The sequence below is a fragment of the Dermacentor silvarum genome, chromosome 10 (genome assembly GCF_013339745.2).
Source record: "Dermacentor silvarum isolate Dsil-2018 chromosome 10, BIME_Dsil_1.4, whole genome shotgun sequence".
NCBI classification, from domain to species: domain Eukaryota; kingdom Metazoa; phylum Arthropoda; class Arachnida; order Ixodida; family Ixodidae; genus Dermacentor; species Dermacentor silvarum.
In genome coordinates this window covers 46,432,166-46,459,029 of record NC_051163.1, presented here as the reverse complement: position 1 = coordinate 46,459,029, position 26,864 = coordinate 46,432,166, and the positions used below count along the sequence as shown (strand labels likewise).

General features: G+C 46.8%; 1 protein-coding gene across 2 annotated transcripts in view; it reads right to left on the bottom strand.

The window, feature by feature from the left end:
• Positions 1-26,588, bottom strand: part of LOC119431132 (uncharacterized) — a 41,460-nt gene extending 14,872 nt beyond the window's left edge. Inside the window, exons 1-9 of one of the 2 annotated variants that reach the window (XM_037698609.2) lie at positions 26,315-26,588; positions 23,887-24,325; positions 19,170-19,304; positions 18,020-18,225; positions 14,728-14,865; positions 13,702-13,796; positions 12,158-12,374; positions 10,903-11,090; positions 9,957-10,080 (exon numbers count right to left, since the gene is read on the bottom strand). In XM_037698609.2, coding sequence (XP_037554537.1) covers positions 10,923-11,090; positions 12,158-12,374; positions 13,702-13,796; positions 14,728-14,865; positions 18,020-18,225; positions 19,170-19,304; positions 23,887-24,034 — 1,107 coding nt within the window. In that variant the 5' untranslated portion in view covers positions 24,035-24,325; positions 26,315-26,588 and the 3' untranslated portion in view covers positions 9,957-10,080; positions 10,903-10,922. Of the gene's footprint in view, positions 1-242; positions 368-3,269; positions 3,365-9,956; positions 10,081-10,902; positions 11,091-12,157; positions 12,375-13,701; positions 13,797-14,727; positions 14,866-18,019; positions 18,226-19,169; positions 19,305-23,886; positions 24,326-26,314 lie in introns of those variants that run through there. The other variant, XR_007463723.1, reaches the window with a different exon arrangement.
• Positions 26,589-26,864: the final 276 nt, after the last annotated feature.

Sequence of the window (26,864 nt, the reverse complement as noted above, 5' to 3'; positions counted from 1 at the left end):
ATACACACTAGAGGTAGAATGATGCAACGCCACCGGTAGTTATCCTGAAAGATGTACAATGCCACCCATTTTTAAAAGAAACACGTAAAAATAGTAAAGTTTACGTAACTGGAACATTTCTCCGATAATTACCTGGAAGAATCGGCTATGTAGCTATTTATGCCTGAAACATGAAACATAATATGCCCTTGATGCCGTAATAAAAAAAACACCTTAATAAATATGTCGTGCAATAAGCTTACCTGAAAAGAGCGTACGTCAGTATGGTGAAGAACAGGCCCACAACGGACATGATGCACCCAATGTAGGATATGATCGAGAGAACGCGGTAGTGGTGCGGCGCCACGGCCATCCCCGGCATAGGATCCTGCAGATGGAGTCGCTTATCACCGCACGAGCCAAAACACTCCGAGCTGAAGTCAAGAATAACACTGAAATCAAGGCTTCCTATCTCTGCAGTGTCACAAATCTAGTTAACCAGGCACGCAGAATCGCAGCCAGTCGTATCTGATCTTTTAGCCGGCAGCCGTGCGGCAGTTGAAAGGAGCCTATCACAATTTCTTTCTCTACGATATCATGTTTAAAAAAGTGTGCATGCACTACCTCTAAATGACTGAACGACGCTCCGGAACGCACACATTTTATTGCTCTAATATGGTGATCGGTCGTCACACTACTTACAGGTCATTCGTTTAATATGACAGCTGTTGGAGGCTCGAAACTGTGTTTTGTGACAGTCCTTTCCATTACGCTATCGTTTTCATCTATTTGTAATCCTCTGTTTCACCCTCACCAAATGGCGAAAAATAACAGGAAGCTTTACCAATAACTTGCACTGGGAATGGAACCCTCGCACATTCGACAATGCGCACTAGAAGGGGCCGATGCTGTACCCAGGGCGCTTTGGCCCGACTTTCCTGCTTAGCTAACAATTCGCGCTGAGATTTGCACGCCACGCCGACTACGAGAGTGTTGACTTCTGTGCTTGCAATACTTCGTGAGCCACAGTAGGTAAAACTTTAGCGTAGGACAACAACGTTAAGTGCGTCGCAAAGAAAAAAAAAGTTTTTGAGATAGTGGCAGCACCCTCTGCGACAGCCTGCGGCTTCCGCAGTAAACGAGCTTTAAAGCCTAGAGAATCGCTGAAGTCAGCCTGTTTTCTTATTGCTCCATGCCTTGCCGTCCGTTCACCTTCCTACGCCTGCTAAAAGCGACGCCTGTCGCAGAAATGGACTTGTGCCTTTCTTTTCTTGCCAGCACCTACAGACTGAAACGTCGCAAGCAACCCGGAAAGCTTCACTTCACGCATGGGACTAGCGGTAACTGACAGTGACGGACACGTCGCTCTCTTCAGCAATTATCACTCGTGGGCGGTAGGTTGACTGTTGTGTGCTTAGCGACGCTCAATATGCTTAACGTCACGGTAGGCTTCCGTTTGACCTGTCTATAGTGAGAGCCCCGAGGGAAGGCTAGCTGAAGCTTGGCACAGTGGACGATCTCGGAGCGACGGATCTCTCAGGCGACTCCGGGGATCCTTGTGCTCGCAGACATGCTCTTATTCTGGCCTTGAATAGTACTTAACGCTGACGGGTCGTGGACAAAAAATAAATGTAACGCAGCAAGGACACAGGCAGGACACAGCAAGCCCCGCGTGTGTGCTGCGTTACTTTTTGCCTCCTTTTTGAACTCCATTCCACACCATTAGGCAACTCTCCCAAGTTTCAATTTTTTTTAAGCGACACACTCGACCTATTTCTTTACGTGCATAATCAATAAGCTGCTAAAGCTAATGGTGGTACTTTAATTACGTCATCGCAAAAGAAAATAGAAAAAAAAGCAGTCTGCGACAATTCCTCTGTGTCTGAACTCATTCAGTGCGACTTCAGCAGGTTCTCACGGTGGATACCACTACATTCCCAAAAATAACCTGTTCTTTTTGATGCCCGCGATTTTCGATTCATCTACTGCAGTGTTGACTGGCGTGGCTTCCGAAATGATTGTACAGATGCAGTCGCTCTCAGCATTGGCGTTACGCTCAAAACCTGGCAAAAATTACATCTCAATGCTTCCGCTGAAGGCGTAGATAGCTGAAAATTAAGGGATTCTTTGTTCCCTGCAGATTATGTAAAAAAACCTGAAAGTACTGATCATTATAATGATTGTTGACATTATTAGCGCATTTTTTGGGGGGAGAGGGGGTGCAGGAGGGATGTTTGACAGCAAGCTTTAAAAAAGATTTAGAAATAGTCTAATCACTATCAGGTACCTTGATGTGATAAAAGACAAAACCTTGCCGTGCGATCAGATATCTCTTGTTGGCTTGCATATGCGTCGGAGAGCAAGACTGATATATAAAAATTCTGAGTCCGTAAGAGCCCCTTGCAGAAACAAATTGATATACGCAGGATGTACGAGCGATCTAGTGCAGCTCTTAACTAGTTTCACCTGCATTATTTAACTTATCAAGCGTTTAGTGTAAGTTCTTTGGTTTTACTTCGCTGTAATAAAAAAAAAACATGAAAGATCGGTTGCCAGCGCGTCAGGTTTTCCACTGCACACTGCCGGAAAAAGGACGTGAGCTGAATGCCCAGTAGAGGACGAAATTTTTTCTTTCTTTTTTTTATCCTACTGAAAGGATTAAAGAGGTTCTGCAACACTTTTCGAAGGCCACCATTACTGTTCTATCTTCCTCAGTCCCGAAGCCCGCTTAAGGGCATAATAACTTTTAAGGTCGGTTCTTATTACCGACTGGTAATTATGGTAATTATGAACCAGAACACACAATGTCTCATTTGAATACCCCGGTTAGATGCTGGAGGCGGCATCTCCATGTAAATGGAGAAAGTAACCGAGTCCTTATGATTATTGTCGTGAAAACAGTTTTCATTGGCCAAGAGACACAGATGAAGACCTAAAATCGTGAGAACGTAAATTCCGAGAACGTAAATCGCGCGATACATATTTACTCAATGACGAACTGCCTCACATTGACGTCACTTCCGTTACCCAATGTGCACGGAAACACCGTATTGTGATGATGCTGTCGATGCCACTCAACAAGCTTTATCGGGCGCATCGCAGCGCCTGTTTAAGCTAAGAATTTTGAGGAGGCCTGGAAACAGCGGCCCGACACGATAATGACGAGGGCGTGAAAAAAAAAAAAAAAGGGCGGGTCGCAGCAAACCCATTTTTCAGTTTTTAGCAAATGTCGCAGCAAGAAAAAAAAGAAAGAAAAAAACGCGATTAAGTAACTGGAGTGGGTGTCGTACCAACAAAAGAGAGAACACAGTCATGTGAGTCGAGCTGCACAGGGTGACATTTCCGGACTGATTGGTCGTGATGCCTGCAGTGGACCACTCCTTCCCTGAAACAAGAGGGTATCATGATTAACATAGACAGCTTCATTAAATTATAGCAGGATGTCTAACCGAACCCGCACCGAAAACTGAACCCGAACCGGAATTCTAGCCGGAATAGAACCAGAATCGATATTATCAGAACGTGTCTAAATCCGAACTGAACGTGGACCGAACAAAATAATAACGGTCGCCGGTTCGGCACTAAACAGTTCGAGTATATAGGGTGCATATGGATGGCAATACATAAACGATTCTTAGAAGTAATTATTTTTCTGTGGGGACGGCCCCATGGGAACATCGTTGCGACTCACGAGCAGCGTCATGTGCCAGAATGGCGATAGATGGTAGGTACGTGCAGGTACGGCCGCCTCGGCAGAGACGCTTACACTTATGAACTTGGCCGTGCCAGTTGTGGTCCACCGCCGAAACATTGTGTAAAGGCACCGCAGCATCAACGTTTCTGTTGGAGCTCCCACTTTGGATGTTAGGCCAGCTGACTACTAATACTAGATGCACCGCAAATAGTACTCCCCAGAACACAGGGGAGCGCAAAACCGACGGAGTCCTCGCAAACAGAAAGCGAGAAAAAAAAATTGCGAAGCTTGCACTAAGTTGTGCAAGCCTGGAGAAACAGCGGAGCTGGTGATCACCTAGCTTCATCCAGTTTCGCTAGGCTAGGCTAAGTTTTGCTACGCTCGGCTAAGTTTTGCTAGGCTTCGGATGATACTCAGGATGAGCACGCAATCGCCGCATTCGTTATCGGCTCGTGGCACGATGAGCTTCCAGCTGAGCGGCTTCTCCTTCAGGAGACTTGTACTTGTTCGGCCGTCTCATGTTACATTTACTCAGTACGAAGTCTACGAGAGTTGTGTGTGTCGCCATCGCGGCGACATGATCTTTATTATCAGTGTGACGTCATGGCCAAGCTTCACAAACTGTTGTCATGACTAAGCAAAGCAAGAATTGCGGCGCGAAGTGATGACATGGCTGGGCGAAGCTGGGTAAGTGATTGCTAGCGACCGCATTGACAAAGCAAGCTGCGCTATGCAACGCGCAGTGACGTCATCGCTGGCGCGGCGGCGGAGGAGCGTTGTCGGAGCTAGGAGAAGCGAGGCGCAGCTGTGGCAGGTGGTTGCTAGGCAACGCAGGTGACGTCATCGTTTAGCAAGGTTTTTTTTTTTTTTGTTCGCGACACACGGACTGACGGTCGGCTTAAACAGCTCCGCTGTTAAAACAACTAGTTCATCAGCACGACTTCTTGTAAGAATAACACTGTCTCTAAAGAATGCTGTCACCTTCTCAGTGAGTGGTAATAACGGCTGTAAACGGCACGGGAGATGTGCTTTTGGTGGGTGCCATGGTTCAACGCACGTTTATCACCTCCAAGCAGATCAAAACGCTGTTCAATTTTCGCAAGTCGTTCTCGGGGCACAATCCCTTGTTCGCGTCAGCCGTCATCGTCTACAACATTATAAATGTCCTCGACGGTTCTTGTTTTTCGTTTAGTAAACACAAGTATACCAATGGACTAGGTACACCAATGGACTACAAAGGCAAAGTACGCGCATGCAAGTGCACTCCTGAAAAAAGTCCCACGTTCTTACCCCTTGTTTAGTTTAAGCAGGAAAAAAATAAAACAAGATCACCTTACTTACCAAAAAAATTATGACAAAATACATCACTCGGTGTTAAATTTTTATTTATATTCTGCTTTTCTCTTCCACGTTTGGGCAAATGAGAAACTGTCACCAGTGGAAGCTACGATGATTCCCGGTATCTGTTCCAGGAAACCAAAAGCTGCATCAAACGCTCTAGCGAAATTTGCCTAGTAACACGTGTACAGAAGCTCCACCATTGTAGATTTTTTTTTTCATTGCGACATAATATGGTCAGCGAAAATATCGCAAAGAAACGAGTCTCATGGGATGGTTACCAGTGTTCTGAGGCAAATGTTTAATAGTTAGCTGTGGTGTGGGGTATGGGTTTTCGCTCCCGATATCGACGAATCGTGTGGGGTTCTGAAGGCTCTGCTTCAGAAACCTGTTTTTGTATAAGTGCTCTGGTTTACACAAGTACGCTCTTCTGCGATGCTCGAGTGGGCTCGACGGCTTCCTATAAGCACACACAGGCACAGCCCAATGCGATATAACGACGCCGGCATTACGACAATGAGATGACGATTCTGAAGTGATGGCGATGGTATATGACGACCACTTGAGGACAACGGGATGACGATAAGTATTTGACGACGGTGTGATAATATGGTGAGTGGTGGACTTGCTTGCCAACTCTGGCACCTAGCGTCGGCCTCGGCGACTCGAACCACAGATTTGTGGCGTCTGAGACGGCGTGTTTCTTCTGCAGCTCGTACTGCAGGGTCCTCCCGTCTATGTCGCTGTGCTTCTGCGGCTCGAACCGATCAGTCGTCTTGCTTACGTCGCCTTGCTGATGCTTCAGCGGCACAGCAAAGCACGACTGTTCCCAAGGGCTACGCGTTTGCGCGCCCGAACTCGAGCGTGCTGGGCCACCTTGGGGACCCGTGGTCCGGCTTCGGCTATATCATTTGACGATGTTGTGGTCATGATCGGTTGGTTTTCCCCGCCCGTAGTGTTCGTAGGGCAATACCACCTGGTGGTGTTCAAGGTTACCGAGTTTTGCGTCACCACGACCTGTCTTCTCTCATTGCCGGAATCATCTGCGCCATCGCTTGGCGCTTCAAATAATGCAAGCACGTTCTGGTGCGCTGCCAAGGTCTGCGCCTGCGAACGGTGCCAACAGCTATAAACTGAGAGAGAGAGAGAGAGGACCAGTGACAGTTGCACTTCACTCCTGGAAGAGGCAGGAGGTGTGTCGAGTAAGCTTCTAAACAACAGTTTTCAATGTTGTGAACGCGATTTAAATCAATGATTTTGGACCTAAAACATGGGCGACGTAATGCTCACGCATTTCTCTCGCATATACTCCTAATCGCCACTGAATTTTGATCACTTAGTCCGGTGCCTTATGGCTCCAGGACGGCCCTGGTGTAATGCCGCGTATTCCTGGAAAATTAGAGAGAGAGCAGGGCAGCAAGTGAGCCAGCTGCAAAGGGCAGTGGGACGAAGGCGGCAAGGGATTTTCGGCAGAGAGACTTTGGGGGACGCTTGGGAGTGAGGGCATGTCGATAAATACGCGCTTTACTGAGTTAACCACCACAGTGTGTACGCTGCGAGGGAAATAGCTAGTAAGAATAGGAAACCTTGCCGTTCTATAAATCGCCAACAATAAATAGCTAACGAGTTAAGAGTAATGGCGAACGTCAATAGCTTAATTACGCCTGGTGGTCGACGACGAACTGGATATTATGGGCGTAGCTTTTCCCGCAATGTGGTCGTCAACATTTAACAGAACTTGAATATTGTATCCAATCAGTCGAGGCGAGCTTGAACGAGTAGTTCCTGAGTATACTGAACTGCATTAAAATGCAGCTGTAAATATCGAGCATTTCGATAACGGCGCTGGCCTTCTATCCAAAATCTTCTATTCAAGCGGACTAGAATTTATACAAGCAAAATTTATCCTGAAAATGTCGGTTAGCGCGTTTAGGGCAGAAGCAGGCAAGGCAGAAGGTGTGCTGACAAAGGAAACAGAAATCCACAGTGCGTTGAAGTTACGCTACAATTTAGTGGCCTGTTCGCGGGAGCTCTTGAGTAGTTAGAAATTAAGTATCTTTATTTGACATTTTTGCGCGTTGTTCACCATCGTCGTGGTCGGCTGTCGGCCTTTTTCTACCGATGCATGGACGCCGAGACAAAGAGCACGTGCTTTCGCGAAACCAAGTAATGGCGCGTTTCGGCACTGAACACCACCAATACAGGGTGCTTCAGCGAACACGTTCAAAAAATTTGAAAGGTTGCCTGTGGCAGGTAGCACAATTCTAGTGCAGGAGCCGGTCAACTCGAAGAGGCGGACATTACTCCCACAAAAGTTGAAATGCACAATCGACTAATTAACAAAAAAAATTGTCGCAGTTTCACCCGAAAGGCGAAGCATCAATTGCGTTCGCAAATTAGCAGAGAGCTAGACGGAGTAAGGATAGTAGTTTTATCAGCTGTATAAACTTGGACATTCAGCAGCACCAGCAACGCGCAGAACTGTTGTCGACGCCGTCGGCGTTTTGTCCGCGTTCGCACCGAACGCGCGCGGCGTTGGTGACTGTTGCCAGGGCCTCTGAGGGCGGCTCGGAGGTTTTCGACGAGATCAGAACGGGAAACTCGTCGTGCAGCGTCGGAAGTCTTAACAACCTCCTCGCCTCGCAACATTTTTATATAAATACACATTTGGTGCCGCAGCTAAACGTCGCCTACCCTCCCTTCCTCCCTCCCTCCCTCCCGTCCCCCCACGGCCTTTCACGCGACGGAAGTCGCATTTGCTCTCTCTCTCTCTCTCTCTATATATATATATATATATATATATATATATACATGGCGGTTGTAAAGGAGGAAAGAGAAGCTTAATTCTGCAGCCATTCAGGGAGCACGGCGCAGAACGCGCGTTCGCTCCCCGTGAAAGCGCACGTCCCTCGCGCCCTTTCACTCGCACATACAGCATCCGGCGCGCGGCGATGATTTGATCGCCGTTGATTTCATAGGGAACCTCACGGCGACGGCGACGGCCACGACGACGGTGACGCCGACGGCAGAAATCCTCTTTGAGTGTTCATATAATTGCTATCGCCATAAAAGCAAACCATGTTCATGTGCTAATAATAATTGCTGGGATATTGCGTGCCAAAACCACACTATGATTATGAGACATGCCGCAGTGGGGGACTCCGGATTAATTTTAACGCGATAGCCTTAAGGGCCCCGTGTCGCAGAAAATCGGGCGTCGGCGTCAACGTCGGCATTGGCGCTGGCGCCCGAGAAAATCATCCCCAACCACGCAGGCCCCCCAAATATACTTAGGTATGCCGCACCATTCTATCATTAAATGTTGCTCATACCTTGTCTTGCATTCTTGGCAAAGCTATTCCTCGGAATTTTGAGAATAACAATCCACAAACAAATGTCGTGAAACAAAACACCCACAGTACATGCCGTTTATGTTAAATCTTCTCAGACTGAAAAATTAAAAGCACGAAACAAAAACGGAAACCTGAAAATTATGCAATTGTTTTTTTTTTTTTTTTGGCGCGGCTGTGCAATATCTCAGGGATCGCCCCACGCAAGAGGCCACGTTTCTACCAGAAAGTTCGCCTTCGTGCATAGCGTTCGCCGCCAGTGTTTCCAGGTAACCATTACGGTTGCTTTAGCTGCAGTTGTCGGGAAGCGTGAGATGCAGTCAGGGATCTTTGAATGCTATCGCGTTCCACTTTAAAAGCGAAGTTTAGGCGTCCTCCCAGTATTGAGCACCTGGTGTTCCTTAACGTGCACCTCAAACTAAGTTCCCGGGTGTTCCTGCATTTCGCCTCCATCGAAATCTGGCGGCCGTGGCCGGCAATCGTACCCGTGTCCTCATGCCAGCACTGCGACACCTCACCTACTAAGCGAATACGGTGGGTGATGTTCGTATGACGTGGTGCAGTGATGTCATCGTGCCAAACATGTTTCGATATTAGCACAATGAGTACCTGCATCTGTGACGTTACGGGCAAACAATGTATACGTAAAAGCACCAGGACCCACCTTTGAGCTCGGGGTCTTGCTCCCATTCCTTTTTATACTTCGCATGCTTGGCCCACTTCACCATGGTTCGACTCTCCTCTAGTGGCGTCGGTTTCTGTTCTCACCGTCTCGACCGATCTTATGTGAATTTTGAATATCGTTCAGGTAGAGCGCTGCATGCCTCTGCTTCCTTGCAAAGATTCTCGTAGGACGCGAGTGGGCAGATATATTTTTTTCCCGCCTCTCACACAAGACGCCCACCAGCGAGCAGGAAGATGGCTGTAACGATTAGCGTGAGAAACATGGGGTAGGTCTAAAGCTGTGCACGGCGCGATACTTTGCCTAGAAGCCATGGCCATGAACACACTAGAGCGTGTCATATACACGTGCTTCCCTACTTTCATGCCGGCGTCACGATCGCCCGGCCCTATTTTACTGCTGTCCCTTTATGAGCATATCCAAGTTAGTACAGTGTGCTGTAATACATGCACAGCCGTGGTGCCGGCTCAGCCAGCTAAAAGATAGCCTTCGAGATTTGTTTCTACTCGATTTGCTTCTGCTCTGGAGCGTGGATTAGGGCGCCACTTATAGCCCAAACAAAGCCAGGGCGCAAATTTTCAGTAGTCCAAATATAGCCACATAGCCAACTAGCCCAATTCGACGCCAAAAGTTTTTTTCATGTAGCCCAATTTGGCTATATATTTCCAAACCTGGCAACACTGTTTCGCCTAGCCATATACGATTTCGTGTATGCCTATAAAGCTTCGCTTTAAAAACACTTAGCACTTATACCTGTGTCCTCAGAGTGCGTTCACTTTTTTTCGGGGATTAATACGCATTGCATTCTAGTTTGCCGTGTGTCGAGCAAAGCAGCGCCACGTCAAGACGGCAACCCCTCTTTTTCAGTTAACGCAACTAAAACGAAAGCTAACCAATACAACTAAGTACTCACGGCGTTCATCCCAGAAAGCGCAGATGTACGTTCCAGCGCTGTACGTAGGGTACGAATATACCAAGCGATCGGTGAGGTTTTCGATCTTGCTATCGCCGATCTTTGCCGACAAGGACCACTTGACCTGCAAGCATGAAAGAAGGACGCGGTCGGCATTCAACAGGCTCTTCGACAGCATCAGAGTGCAAACGCACTGTACATTGCCCGTGCAATCTTTTGTCGCTCTCAGAAAGAATACGAGCTAGAATACTTTCAACCAAATGACCTGTCGACTCCAGGGACTTCAGCAATTAGGGCGTCAATTATCGAGCTTCTTTTTCTGCACTTAAGAAAAGTTATGTGCACACGAACTTTGCTATCCCGCCTAGTTTTTCCATTGAGTTACGATTTTATGCGCCGTTCAGTCAACGCTATAAGTGCTCGAAGTTTATCCGGAGCCCCCCCCCCCCCCCCCCCCAATTTGGGATCTCACATAGTCCAGGTGTCGCTTTATGACATCACTTATTTAATCACTCTCGCAGTCAAGTATGATACATCGATCAAGCAATTACTAAATCAGCGTTTTCAGTCCCTCATACAATCGATCGATCAATCTCTGAATCAATAACTAAATTATTTGATGTGATTTATTAGCGTTATTTATTAGAGTTCATTTATTTCCGACGTTTTTTTTTTTTTTCTTTTTGCGCGACTTAGTTCAGCCTTTAGCAGAAGAGAGGGAGCAGGCGTAATTCCGAACTTTATTTTTTCCGATTACTTTCCGAACGACTTAATAATGGCTAAACGGAGAACTTAACACTGAAGACTTTTCTTCTACCGTGCGCATCTTACGGAAGATGCTACCGGCGCGATATGAAAACTCCGATTGCAACAATGATCTGATCAAGAAAATAATTGCTGCAATGGTTACTACCCCAAACTTGTGCGGCCGCTTACTGCCCCTTACCTGCGCTAACCAGGGACTTGTCATTTCGGCGAGCCGGCCGGAAAAACTTGTCGTTTCGGTAGGACACGAACGAGATGCGTGGCCCTTTCTCCACCTCGTGTATAGGGCCGGTAGGGTTCGCCGGCGGCGAGCCGAGAGCTGTTGATCGCCATCGACAGTGCCTCGAACGGGATGGTGATCACGATGTTCTGCACAGCCATTCGTAAATGTGACGACCACACACACATTTCTCCTCAGCTTTGATATCAACTTTACGGTAGACGTGTGACGTAATGGGACGAGTTCTAACTATACTAATGTGTGCTCCACCATCAATCCGTGGTAAGAGCTACGCCACGATACGGTCAACGGTCGCCGATAGCAATCTTTATTCATCAAGCCTGGCAGGCCGAAACCCTATCATTACGCAAGACGGAGAAAAGGTATATAATGTATGTATGGTACGTAAACCCCGTCCTATATAATAACAAAACTTTCACTTGTTCTTGTGTGCGGACTGACCTACATGGGCTTGATTGCTTTGCGTATTACCTGAGCTGTCTGTCAAGCTTGCATCACTAAAGCGATGAAGACACCGTGTACTTTTTATTGTTGCAATATTATTTATTTTTATTTCACGCGCTCATTATGGTGACATAAAGCAATCCATTCTAGGGACCCTCTTTACGATTCCTACCAGACTTGCAGCATCCCACACTATAACACAATACCCAATGTGTACGCCGTCGTGCAATAAAAACTTGTCAACTTGAACTTGCATATTTAGGCGCCTTTCGCATTCTTTGTCCGGCCGTCAAGCAAAAGTGTGCTGACTATCTGCCATTATTAGAGAGGATTATAAGGAGAGCAAGAGCCTGTCACTTTATCGATTCATTTAAAAACGTCTCTTTGTACCAGTCTTCGTTATTTGTATTGCCTCTTTGTAAACATGTGACATGTCTGTGGCTACCATTGTTGCTTTGAGTGATTGTGTGTAATGCGTTGTCGTTTCAACTGCTACGTGGTAACGTCGTTGTGTGTGTATTAACGGCTTTCTCGCTCTTTCACCTAGAAAACTATGCGCAAAATACACATGGACTGCATGCGCTACCTGTATCTCTCGTTCAAGAACCGAGTACTAGCCGGCGTCCTTCACCTGTTCACCAACATCTCTTTCTATCGTGTCATTGAAAAATCATTGAAGTCTAAAGGGACTAAATGACGTCAAAAGAACACAAGACAGGAGCCAATGAAATCGAAGGCTGACTGTACTCACGTCGCCACCCTCTTGTTCGTCCGCGTCCCCCGAGAAGTCCTCGTGGAGATAGTGGTCACCGTTGGACCGCAGTGAAAAGGTGAGGAAGTCCCGGCCCTGCGAGAGAAGCTTGGGCGACCAGGCGACCGCCTTCACCACGAGGTTCTCGTTCTCGATGATGAGCGCCCCCGAATCGAGAACAACCTCGGATGTGAACCTCTCCACCATCGAGACCAGCCTGCGCGAGTCGACAGTGGTGCCGCTATAGGGCATCGACAAAAGGGCACTGATTGCCTTTTAATTTTTTTGTTCTTCAGTGAAAATAATGACAAGAGTCTGTAACGGGGTGGCACGCCGCTTAATATATGGCGCGTTGACAGACTCTCCACCCAGGACGGACGTTGACAGGAAGATGGCGTCGTCAATTGAAGAATTAACGCTGCTTGACAAAAAAATGGCGCTGGAGTCATTTTTTTGACAAGAGCTGCAACTCAGGGCTGCAACTCCCTGACGAAGACAAGTCCGGTGTCGAAGTGTTGGCTTCTTGTCGGATCTCTGTTACTGACTTGGACAGACTGTGCGACAGCGCCTCCACAGACAGTGTCAGTTCCTTCGCCTTTTCTTGTTGTTTTCCCACATCTTTTTCAGCCCCTTTTTAGTCCTCCAGTAGAGCCGGAGTTGCCAGCCGAAGATAACCTCTGGTTAACATTACCGTTATCATTTTCCTATTATCTCTGTCTTAACCCGATGAGCCGCCATCCTCTTACGGCTATAATAGAATAGTATATATTGTTTACCGGTTCTATTCAGAGAGCAACATCTACAACCTTTTGCATTAGTTAATAATGGATGCTGGTCAGGTGAGGTGGTACAGTGGACGGTGCAGTCAGTCCTATCTTGCATTACATGCATTTATTTTAAATAGGTTAATCTAAGCGCTAGCTATCTACCTATATGCACCGCTACTCTACCGCGCACGATTATATAGCGCTATATGGAGGAACGATAAACAGTGACGCATGTGACAGAAACAAACCTCGCCAAGCAACAGATCCTCCACAGTGATCCTAAAACATCGAATAAGTACATGAATGTTGAGGCAACCTCCCGGAAACTGCATGCATAAATTTAGGTGAGTATGCTTGGCTCATTGGGCTGATGTATAGGTTTCATTATCCGAAGAGAAGAAACTAGTAGGAATGAACCATTAACCATTAACTAAAAGTTTTGTTCAGCTGATTGCCCAGTTCTAGCATAGAATCATTGCTATACAGGATAATATACCCAAAGATGGAAATGCACATTTAGAGATAGAAATAGAGATAGGTGTCACACGGCACACTTTCGATCCCCGATCGAGCCCTATTGGGCTTGATCGGGGATCGAGATCAGGACAATCGAGCCCTATTGGGCTCGATCGGGTTCTTGACATTCTGACATCTGACAGCTAACAACCAAAAGCCATTCAGCATGCAGCGTGGCTTATGAACAATCGGCGAGAATATTTGCATTCCTTCCACAAACCATCAATTTCTTATTTTTGTAACTTAAAATTGAGAACTTACTTTTCGACCGCAATCCCATCAGCATCTCCTTCTTTGATGACGCTGTCATTCAGAGCGAGGAAATTGCTGATCACGTGAATCATGGCTTGCGCAATCTGGAAGGGAAAACGCCGTGTTTTATTAGGTTTTAAAAGGTGTCAACTGCAGTGCGAAAAACAATTTAGTGGCGTTCCTGCTAAAAATGTCAGAGAAGGAAAAATACTGGCTCTGTACTGGTAGTGACAAACAAGAAATCAAGCCCCCCGTTGCTAATCTTCCCATTCAGTAACAGATATATATATATATATATATATATATATATATATATATTTCGACAAGAACTCCAAACCCCCAATAGAAGTAGAGGAAGCTTAGCTTTAAACTTGTTTCATGAAAATATCGAAAATCAAATCCAGACGGTAACAACTCTCGGACGAGACAAACATTACTTAGCCGGCAGTAAAATATAGCATAGTGGCAAGAGAAGCAATCTGATTTTTTGTATAGGAGAGATGAACAAGCTCTAGTCACAACTCCTTCATAAATGTATATTTTTTATTATATATCTATAACAACAAATCTGTTTTGAGAAATGCTTTTAAGTCATATTTGTGAGCAAGCCGTTGGATGATATGTACGTACTGCCTTTATAATTATACCTTCATCTATTGGAAGAAAGAAGGCTTGTCTAGTTATAAAGAAGCAATGACGCCAATGAAACTGGAACCTAAAATGAGCAAGGACATCAGCTTAAGCAAACGCCTATGAATGAGCTGCAGTGTGTTCATGTTCAAACAGACGATTTAGATGTTATCTGATTCTGCCCAGCAGACCGCTTGAAACCTCCCGTCCAGTTTTCTTGCGCAGAGAACATTATTTACGGTTGGCCCATACTTTTCGCAGGACAAATATTTAAAATTTTATTTTTCCAGCGAACCACTGTCGCACGGAATTCACTACCCTCCTATAATGTGGATGTGTGCTTTATGGATAAAGCACAACACGTCGCGTGTTCAACGGAAACGTTCAGTATAGTTTCTGCGTCACCTTGATGTCCTTGACTGCGTACTCGACGACCGGCTCGATCTTTTCTGCGAAGCCCTGCAGCTGATCCGGTCGGATGTTTCTCGGGTCGTGGGTCAAGAATTCGAGCTCCGAGGTGATGTTCTCGGCTGCCTGGAAGCTCTGTGATGGAGACCAACGAAACACACGGGGCGATAAAAGCGAGCACGTGACAAGAGCTGCTGAAAGCGCTCAATTACGGTGGTGCGCATATTAAACAAGATATAGCAATAAACAAATAATACAACGAAATATCAGGCAAGTTTGCGCTCGGTCGAGCAAAGCTTAGGACGACAGCGAAACTGTCGATCCTCAAGTCTTACTGGCTGCTGCTGCTAGGTATTAACTTGGGTGCTGTTAGGTGTTAACTTGGCTTAACTTGACTACGCATGTAGGAAGGTATTCTCGAGCGATCATTTTCGGAGGTACGTTCCTTTTCGTGACAGTTCGTGTGACCAGCGCTGGACGCGTCGGCGCCTACGAGCGACAGCGTTCCTGGCATGCCACAAACGCAGGCAGGCTAACCAAGGTTGGCACAATGCCAAGAACGCTGTTGCTTGCCGACGCCGAACGCGTTGGCGACATTTCGCGTGACTAGCGCTGGAGGCGTCGGCGCCTACGAGCGACAGCGTTCCTGGCATGCTACAAACGCAGGCAGGCTAACCAAGGTTGGCACAGTGTCAAGAACGCTGTTGCTTGCTGACGCCGAACGCGTTGGGGGCTAGCCGCTCGATATCAATCGGCCAGCTTCGCTGTGTCTTGAGCTTTGCGCAGCCTAGTGCAAGCTTTCGTCTTTTCTTTCTCCTATCTCAGCGCGCCGCGGAGAGAAGGGAGGCGGGGGTCGGGCAGGGAGGGAGCCGGCGAGGAGGAGACCGAGTGCGCATGCGCCGCGTCGCCCTCCACCGCCCTCCTGGTTGTCATGGCTACGGCACGGCAGTTTCTTCATACGAACCACAAATTACGGCTGCCTTAAACAGCTTCGCTGTTAAAACTCGCGCGTACGATCACTTTGGCTTGCATGCTGCGAACTGCTTTAAACACCAAAAGGGCCTTTCAATATTCCACATAATGGAATTTTCAAACAACTCGTTTACATTCCTTTCTAGCTATGGAGAGCACATTCGTAACAAAAACCCAATAAAATATAAGGTGTACAGAATGTATAGCTGTAATATTGAACTGTTAATTACGGTGTAGAACTATCCACAACTGGACATTCGCACTATAGCGTGCAAAAAACGCTACTATAGATTTTTTTTTAGTTTAGTTTTCCACGCCTAAGTAGGTAATTTCAAATTTGCTCCTCGTGACCAGACAAAGCGAAGGCTCTCTCATGCGGCTCTCTTTTTTGATGTACGGGAGAGATATATTTATTGAAAATGCAGCTGTTCATTCCATCTAAAGTGCTCTCTCTCTCTCACACACGCACGCACGGACAGACACGCACACGAACTGACGCACGCAACGAACATACAAATACCGAGAGAGAGAATACGAAGCTGGTACAGGGCAAGGGCTGTTCCATTAGCTGGGTCGTCTTGCATTCAGGCGCATACAAAATTTAAACCACGCATTAGTTTAGGGCTCTGCGGGCTCTCCAATCTAGTCTTAAGGTCGCCTTCTGGAGCATACGCAAGGGAGCAGGGAAATTGTTATGCGAAAACAGCTGGGCCCGTGTATGTAAGAGCACGTAAAAAGCTGACCCCGGTAGTCAAAATTAATCCTGCGTCCTCGCCTAAGGTACTGCCCCTCCCCCCCCCCCCCCCTGCTCCCCTTCCATAGCTTGTGACGTAAAGCTTTGGGCGCGCAAAGCCTCATAAAATTTATGATTGGTTCACGGGGCTTACGATAACGCTTAAGCTCAGTCAGTGCATTTATTTATTTATTTATTTATTTATTTATTTATTTATTTATTTATTTATTTATTTATTTATTTATTTTATAATAACATTGGAGCTAGAGCATTACACAGGAAGTTGTTTAGAACAAGTACATCAAATCGCGAAACATCACGCACTACGTTTAAAAACGCAACTCCCCCAAAAATGTGTTCAATCTCCAAAGAAATTACAAATAATCAAAAAAGTTAAAGAAAGCAAACGTTACAAAATTGATCGAATCGTGTAAAATTATTCATTACGTATAGTTTGTTAAAAAATCGTGATGTAATCGGGTCTGCTATGCATTGTATATATGCAATAAACCAGTTATTTCGTAAAATAGTACGTATTCGTCTACATTTTTGCGCCTTGTAACTATTATTTACATACGTCGTGCCACAAGCGTAGGATTGCTTGCTTGACATACTAACTTCTTTAGCAAAACTATAATCCCTCGAACGAGCGTCGACTGGAACATCCTTGCCTGCTTCCATCGCTCTCATCCCAGATTGTAACTACTTCGGAATCTACTCTTTACCATACTTTTTTGCTAAATTGAACGCATATGTATTTTTCTTCTCTTTGAGATTGGTGTTTGTAACGCCTTTGCGCATTGACAGTACTTGAAATAAATAAATTAATTAATAACCCGTCGCGGCAGCTTAATGACCAAGGCGTTGCGTTGCTGAGAATACTCTGAATCAAGCTTGTCTAGAGCGGTCGAGGGGCAGGCTGCGGAGTGCCCCAGACGTCCGCAGCTGCTACCCCGCGGTAGCTGCTAGTGTCCACACATGTTTACGTTATAGCGCATGGAGCTAGCATGCGCCATGACCACGCATGTTCTCACAGGTATGCCTGCGCATGCCTTTTTTTGCGATACATGGCGGCCAAATCGGCCGATTGACCACTCTATATGCTAGTGTGATTCAGAGTGTGCGGGGTCGCTGATTCAACCCCGGCGGCGGCGGCCGCATTCCGATGGGGGCGCAATGCAAGAACGTTCGTGCACCGTGGATTCGGTGCGCATTAAACAACATCAGGTAGTCGAAATTAACCCAAGCTTCTCCGCTACGGCGTGCCTCATAATGAGAATTTGGTTTTGACACGTAAAACTCTAGACATTTTTTTAACATGATAAACAAACAAGTACAGGAGGGTAAGTACAGGCTGAAGTGCACCGGTTTAAGAGACCGCTTGTATAGTGCCCCTGTGCACCATACCACGTGCACTCAGTGCTCTCTCTCTCGCTCTTTTCCTCCTTCTATGCCCCTCTTCCCTTACCCCTATTGTAGGGTAGCAAACCGGACGCTCGTCTGGTTGACCTCCCTGCCTCTCCTCTCCTTGCTCTCTCTCGCTCTCCGAAAAGAACACCACGGAAAAAAAAATGCTTTGCTTGCCTTGTATCGGCAGTGCTGTGCCGAGACCTTCATCCAGCTGGTCTGCCCGTCGGCCAGCAGGCGGCACTTGCGTCGCGCGTACTTGTACTCGCTGGCCGGGTTGTAGGCGCCGTACGGACACTCCACTTTGGCCACCGAACCGTGCGCGAGGGGTTGCCAGTGGAAGGTGCCCTTGTCGGTCTGCTGAAACTCCTCGGGACACGTGTCTGGAGAAAGGACCCCGTGAGGCGTGAATAAGGTATCAAACTGGGATACAGAGAAATGAGAATGCAAAAAAAAAGATAACGAATACAATCTACCCTGTCAGAATTAAAACACCGCTACTCGTTAGATGAGCGCAACTAAGCAGCAATGCGCTTGTATCGTTCGGGGGTTATTATAGCACAAAGCACGGACAGCTGACGTACAACGGAAGCTTTGTCGGAAGCTCTGTCGTACAATGGAAGCTTTCAATCCCCAATCGCAGCAGTTGCCCTAAAATGAGCAATCCAAAAGTAAATTAGTGGAGGGTCTTAGCACTTTGTATAGTGCTGGCCTAACATATATGGACGCTATTTGAGGTAGGGCGACCTGAACAAGTCGAACTCGTATAGTTGCCGCAGACGATATAGCTGGGAAAGCAGTTAAATAGCTCGCAGCATGGCTTGCTATGACCGCCGGTCACTTTCAGTCATACCGCCGTCGTCATCATCATGCCTCCTCCACATCATCTGCTCCACCTTAACAGAATGGCTAATGAAATCATAACTAAGCCGACCACCGGTACCACGCATCGAACCGATGCCCTGCGGCAACATCAAGTTGCGAGCTGGCTAGTGCTAAGCACTGGGCCATCGCGCTGATTCGGCTGCTTGGCAATGTGCGTGCTGTTTCGCGTGCGACGCAGACTCTGAGACCGCTGGCGCCGTTTCGTGTATTTCAGAGGCCACTTCCGGCTATATACTGTAACGGCCGAAAACGATGTTGTGCGCATCGCGAGGAGTTCCTTCTCCAGAAGACAGCGGCGTACGCTGTAAGAGCCTGCTGCTGTGGCAGTTAATACGCTCAGTGCAGGATTAATCGCTGCAGCGTGCTGATATTACTTAATCTAATGGAAATGATCGTAATAACACCGCCGGGTATCAGGAGTAACCGCCGTGGTCCAACACACCTCTGAGCTCGCACAGCGGGCCACCGTAGCCCTGAGGGCAATGGCAAGTGAAGCTGTTGATGCCATCTTCGCATTCGCCGCGGTTCTTGCATGGGCTGGAGAGGCATTCGTTGATGTTCTCCTGGCAGAGCTCACCTGGAATTCGACAGAGAGGGAGGGATCGCACGCTGGATACACATTGAAGTGCACGCATTGAATTTATCCGTTCGTAGTTCACAGCCTTGTTCTGGGTCATCTTTTACCTCGATTTGGAATTTCTAACAGGTACTGATGGGCTATCGGTAATCGATGATTTGGTTAAGCAGCACACTTTAAAAAAATAAACAAAAAACCTGCGGCTTAGAAAAATCATAGAATTTCCAAAACAGACATACCTGCTATACGCACCGTATGGTCCATGTCGCGCGGCTATACGGTATTCACTGTTCACAGTATTCAGTATGTCACACGGTTACCGCCGCCAGTAGCTTTTTCAAACCGTGACAGTATACTGGTACAATGTTGTCGCGTTTAATATTGTTTGTGTATTTAAGGCAGCTGTGTCAGCTTAGTACTCGTGGTATAAGTGCTGAATCGATAAATACTAAGGTTGGTTTAGGTTGCGTTGGGTTCGGTTGGGTTGGGTTGGATTGGGTTGGATTAGGTTAGGTTTCAATTAGCGTTTCAAATACGAATCAAATACTACGCAATGTCTATTCGCAGTCAACACGAAACTGTTTGGTATTTTGGAACGTTTGAAACTAGTCTAATATTTCGCAACGACAAAACATTAAAGTCTGGTTACTGTTCCCCTTCTAAGGCAAGGTGTCGCAAGTTATCAGGAGAGAACAAATAGAAGATTTTTCTAAGCAGTGCAGGCACAATATAAGTAATCGAAGCTATATTGTCGCTTTCGCGGCAGAATCCTGCATGACAACCTGCGAATTTTGCTTGTAGTGTATCATTTAGTGTTCTTAACAGTCTAGTCGGGTGGAACTTTGTCTTTCACGCTATAACCCATGATGCTTTGAATGTAAATTTTACATATGTCTACGGCACAGAAGTTCTGCACAACTGTTTTTTTTTTCTCCCACGACTTGTGGTCTTTCTTTTTTTTTCGTCAACCATTTATTCAGCGTTTTCGGAATGCTATTCATAGAGCAGTCATTATTTCTTAGAAAACTTGTTTGCAACCAGTCTCCGCAGTTGTAAAACGCTATTCATGCACTTTCTTTTTCTTAACATTACCAATCTTATATTTACGATTGATGCTTTGTCCCCGATAAGTGGCTGTATCATTTTCTTGCTCCAGTCAGTACAGGGATTGCGGCTAATTACACCGAAATAAATATTCCCGGTGTAAATACGACTGCATGCGTCTCCATTTGAATATTAGATATTCAATTCAATACTCGATACGTACTATTTATATTCGATTCCTATTCGAAATCCTTTATATTCGCCTATCTTCAATAAATACATGCATAAGTAAAAACACGTTTGAACAGCAGCTTGGCTTTGATGATTACAGCGTCATCACAGAACACGGAGTCACTGATCACCCAGTGTCGCAAACAAGTGCCGGGGGCGTAACCAATTTGAAGATGAATCTGTGAAGTCCACCATTTCTCTATAGATTTTTTTCTAGACAACTTTGCCTTCGCGTAGACTTGTCGTTTAGTTGTATAAAATCTATGTAACGTATATAGACTAATGTCGCTAACAAGTCATGGTCGTTAAGAAGTCTGCTCTATTGTGGCCTACAGTTGGTATAATGGCTTTTATGCAGAAAGTCTCTAAATACACAGTCAGTAATGCAAGATTTACCAGATGGAACTCTCACGTGCGAGCATTCAGCTAGCATGGAAATGAGGGGTACTAGAAGTGGATTTGTCTAATTTTCATGCTTGTGGCTTCAAATGCTCCTTGTGGTGCTATTTATTATCTTTCGTTTTTCTGAAACTCCCAAAAATTACCGTTTTCAGAACGCATCAATTTGATGTGTCGGTGCACATGAATTAATCATTGCAAATTGTTGCACTTATAACGCGACATCAACTTTATTATTATCAACTTAGTCAGTCAGTCACAAAGCTGATTCCAGCCTCAAGGACGACGTTTAGGCAAATTCATGTACTATTATCATTCCCATGCGGACGCATCCGCCATATTTGCATATTTTGTAGGCACAACTAGTGTCAGCGTTCTCTCTAGTAATTTTTGTGGGCCACCGTGCGCATAAGTATTAGTCAAACAACAAATCGAACGTCACAAGTTCACAAGACGCCGGCAGACGACTTGCAGGTATCGCAGAAGAATGCCCGCATAGACTGTCTAAATAAATTCTCGTCAGTGCTGTCAGCAGGGTGTGGTCACCGCCCTGCCCCACTGAGCCACTGGAAGAAGCCGAGCTCCTTCGAGCTATCCTCACATTCGCCCAATCAATCCTCCCTCTCCTTCCCACATTTCGCATTCTACAAGGAGTCAGCCCGCATTCTAAGATCGTTGGCTATCGCTTCTCAGGAAACTTAGAGTCTCCCCGTGACACCTCCATTTCCAGTGGCTTCCCTGGTCCCGACTCGAATGGCTAGTACGCAGTGAGGCATGACGCAAGGACCGTCTCGATGGATCAAGAAGTGGCCCAACGAGCTGGAATCCGAAGCGGTAGCTCACTGGCTATGGCCTTTTGCTGCCGAAAATGAGGTCGCTGGTTGGATTCCCAATCGTGGCGGCCACGTTTCGTGGTAAACAGACCTACGTTTTTCCAGTCGATGTACTTTACAACCAGATACGTGCTTGAATTGGTACTTGCGCTACCAACTTGATTAGCCCGTTGATGATGATGAACCCGGCAGCCCCGTTCTCACAGGGTTGAGCTCTTCCTTTCCTCTCCGCGCTGGCTAGGTCACGTGGTTTTTAGCGAACCGACAACGACGGCACACGGTCCGCCAAAATAGCTTCGCTATAAAATATTGATGGATCCACGCTTGTCTGCTAATCGGTGATATGTCAGCGAAGCTTTTTTGAATGTCTATTGGAATGTATTTAGTTCATTTCTGCGTTCTTCCTGCGTACCTCAAAGCTCCTTCCTCAATGAACACTCTGGTGGCACTTTCTTTACCTAATTTCCTTCTCCGCACTCGGTTCCTTCTGTTGCCGACTTCAATTTTCTGTTGCCTATTTACTCAGCCCTTTCCTTTTGTTCTGCTTGTCTATACGGGCACCTCCTACCTATTGGCACATATCCTTTCTCAGGAATTGACCAAGAATGTTCACCTAACCATTGACTGAAGCTGTCTATTCGGGCGCATGCCTAGTGGCAGCTGCAAAGTAGGTGGAAGAGCCAAAGATAGTTTTTCTTTAAAAACCAAGCTCCTCGGCTTCCCTTATCCGTCTAGCCCTCTCGATTATTCTGCGGTAAATGAAGCGTCGGGGGTGCAGACCCCGTAAAAAGCAGGCTTAATCAGACCGCTCTTGTTCAATTTTATTAAGAAATTGCGCGGCTTTTTCTTTTTTTTTTCCACGGCGAAGCTGTTAAGGGCTAGTTCCCCCCGGGTTGTGTCCGCGTGTAGAAAAAAACTATCATCATCAGCATTGGCTCGAGCGTCGTCGTCTTCTTCCGCAGCTGGCTCGTTGGCGTCCCTCTGTTTGCGCTCGTGCCGTTCGATGCCGTGCCGAGCGCGAGCGCGAGCCCGGCAGACGCAAATCGCGACCATATACCGACACAGACCTCACAGGATCCTGACGCTGCCGTGCAGTGTGTCGCGTATATGAACGCTGTGGTTCATACGCTAGTCTATGACGATGGGGCGGACTTGTCGCAGCAAACGTACTGCTTGGCGACAACATCGCGCCGGTAGAAAACAAGACGCCGGCGTCCTTGCTCTTCGACGAACATGCCGAAGACGGTCGATATAGCCAATAATGATAATATATTAATTTACTGTAGCAGTATTCACTACAGCAGACCCACCATAGTCACAGATTCGCTTGCTGTCATCTTCACAGTAGTGAAGGGGCTCTGAATTTTTTGTTTAAATACTTGCCCTGAAAATTAAGTATCCCATGACGTCCCACACAGCGTCGTGTTCGATTTACCTCCTCTCATTTTATTGACTTATCCGAACCATTTGTGTTTGTGTTTGTTTTCAGCTGTAACTCACTTTCGTCGGCGTGCGACTGAATTCTCGCTATGACCGTTACTGTTTGTTCCATTACTGCACGCACTTCTTTTATCATTTAGATTTGTACCGGCGCGCGGAATAGCGAGTAATCCCAAGACATCAGGTACGCCATTTTGTAGTGTCATTCATAGCTTCTACTATGCTGCTGCAGATAGGCAGAGCAATACAAAGTGTACCTTTTTTGCTAGCTGTACGACAATATGGCGGCCTCAGTGGCGTCAGCGCATAACCCCTGTACTTCGCTGTAGTTTTGACTAAATGCTTGAGGAACGTGACACTCTCATTCACTTCATGTCCTATTAACTTTAGAGCAGGCAGGTAAATAACGATTCGCTTTGAAACACGTATACCACCATATCATATTGGTCAATTGCGAAGCCTTCTTTCTGGAAAAACCTGTTTGTGCTACCATGCGCAGCTTCGTGCTTCTTTAACTAATTACTACCTACAGTCGTTTTAAAAACCACGCTATTAGGGGATCCCGTGGCCGCTGACCATAACAACAGAAAGTTTCATTATGCGCAAAATGCATGCTGCGCACAATGCTCACTCACCCGCGTATCCCGGCAGGCACTGGCAGCTGAACTTCACATCCGACTCGTTCAGGCAGCGGGCGCCGTGCAGGCAGGGAGACGAGAAGCAGGGGTCATACTGGTGGCACGTCTTGCCATAGTAGCCCTCCACGCAGAGGCAGGTGAACATGTGCGACGCGTTGGACTGGCACACGCCGCCGTGGAGGCAAGCGGATGGCTTCAGCAGACACGGATTGAAGTCGGAGCAGTTGCGGCCCGAGAAACCCGTGAAGCAGTCGCAGCGGTACTCGCCGTGACTAGGTGTTGACGCAGGTGCCGAACGTCTTGCACGGGTTCTCGGAGCACGGGTCGAAGTGCTCGCAGGCGTCCCCGTAGAACCCGGGGTCGCACACGCATCGGTAACCGGGACGCGCGTCTGTAGCCTCGCACGAGCCGTGTTTGCAGACGTTCATGACGCAGTCTGCGGTGTAACACAATATTGCGTGAGCAATGAGCAGCTCGTATAAACTCTTATGAAAATTGTAACGTTCCGGGGTTTGAGTCTGTTCCGAAAGAATAAACGTCACCATTTTTCTTACATTTCATTTTTTTACAGCTGCACTTTCGGTACTTTCAGCTCACGGCCAGTCATGGTGACATAGCGTTCCTGACAGGAAAGAACGAGTATAAAGGTTTCAAACAGGGATAAGGTGCCGCCGCAAGACTGGATAACGTTTCGATAGGACGACCTATCTTCATAAAAGGCCTCTGTCAAAGACATTTGAGGCCTTTGACGAAGGCCTTTCAGGCCATTTCGACAGGAGGACCTACCTTCGTGAAAGTCCTTTGACGAAGATAGGTCCTCCTATCGAAATGGCCTCAAAGGCCTTCGTCAAAGGCATCAAAGACGAAGGTTTTGGCGAAAATAGGTCCTTCTATCGAAACGTTGGCCAGCCTTCCTGAGGCGCCGTATCCCGGTTTATAACTTTTATACACTTTGTGCTAGTTCATATGTCAGCCTCCTTCTTGATGACAGGAAACAAGTAACTTGCGGCGAAAATACAAGGGTGAACAGAAAGAATTGCGCAGAGCACCAACACCAAAATTTTTTGTAAGAAATGCAAAGAAGCGAATTCGCCCTCTTTGTATTCTGCGGAGCGCGTTACCTGTTCAGTATGAGCCAGATAATCATCCGCATCAGTGCACTTGTGTTGACCGTATACTTGCGAGCACAGAGTGTTAAACAAACGCACTTTACGAAAGATGAATGCCGATGATCGAGTGGAGACAAAAAAAAAGGCCGAAAGGTCGTAAAATATTTAGGACTGTGCTTCTAGCGTACAAAGGAAGCGATGGCGACTCCTCCTGGGGAGTAAGTGCCCATCCAATTGTTTACACTAATTTAGGCAGTTCCTTTATTACGCGATTGGGAAATCACTGGGTTTGTTGGGAGAGAAGTTATCTTTCTCTGCCAGCAGAATAAAAGCGTTTAATTGGAAAATAAAATACTATATGAATTTCGCTCAGTAAATCACATGCTCTGGCAGTGCCCTGTGTTACAGGATTTTAACCACGAAGAAGATTGGACGAAGGCCATCACAGACCCCAGATAAGACGTCCAGCTCCTGGTTCTCCAGAGGGCCCCTGAACGAGCGGAGAGGCACGGCCTCTCTGTTATCTTTCTGTCAACATGGGACTAACCCACGGCTGGGTAGGGACCTGCCTGGCAGGAACCCCTGCCTAGCTTCTCAGGACTTCAATAAATTGTTTTACTACTACTACTACTATAGAAAACGTAAGTAAATATAGATCGACCAGCGCGCGATATAAATGCGATGTCTTAGGAAGCATCGTAATGTTCTTATAACATTTTTATTTTTCTATTTTTTAATTGTTTTGAAGCGTCACAGCTGAAGCACACAGAGAAGTTGCAAAAAAACTAACGACAAGACAGCGCTTTACTAGGAAATGACACTTTTGTTAAAGGAAACTGATCCTTATAAGTAGCGGTTGAAGATTCGCGTGTGCGCGGTAGAGAACAGATAAACACAAACTAAAGTGCTTAGAATTTATTCTAGGCTCTGCACACAAGCAATCCTTTCATAAAAACGTTTGTCGTCAGTTACACGTCAACGACAAAAAGAAAAAAAAAGAAAAAAAGTGCCAAACACGGCAAATCTAGGCACTGTAGTTAACTGTTCATAAAGGTGAACTCTCGTGGTCGTACCATGTGAATATTGTCCTAACTGATAAATGGGTCACCCCACACACATATCAAAGTCTTCGGCGCTGTTTGGATAATGAGGAGGCACCCTGCAATGCAGACTCTGTAGTTTATGCGTGACTGCTAATAGTTTTTTTTTTTTCAATTGTTTATAATGACGTCACAATTTGGCCTCGGGATGCCACTGCAGGCGTAGCACCCCGACAGTTCAATAAATCGTGCTAAGTGCTAATGCGTGTTACTCACAATCGATTCGCGTGACGAATCTGTCGACGGGACTGCCGATGCCCTCTTCACGGCCATTCCAGGCGTACACGCGGTACTCGTAGTCGGTCCAGGGCCGCAGTCCTAGCACTGGAACGCACTTGTCGGTGGCGCCCGTGGTCACGTTAAGGTACAAAGTGACGTTCTCCGATGCTGCCCTGTACTTGACCACGTATCCGGACACGTTGCCGTACAGGGGCCGCTGCCAGCAGATGCGCACGCTTGTCTCGTTCACCACGACAGCGCGCGTGTTCTGGGGATCTGCGAGATGGGAGTGAGAGCTAAGAACACAACGCGAGTTGAAGCGATGAGCGTCGGCTAGAGTTTTAATGACGTCACTGCCACCGGGTTCTGAGACATTCACGCTTGGGGAAGTGTGCCACAGCGGGTTTAGTTTGGACGGAACATGACGCGCTGGAACGCGAAAGGCACGACACAGGAGACACAGCGAGAAAAAAAAAAAGAATCCGTGGTTCGTTGTTATCATCCGGTGGTACCGAAACCCACGTGACAAGTGATGACGTCACGTTCC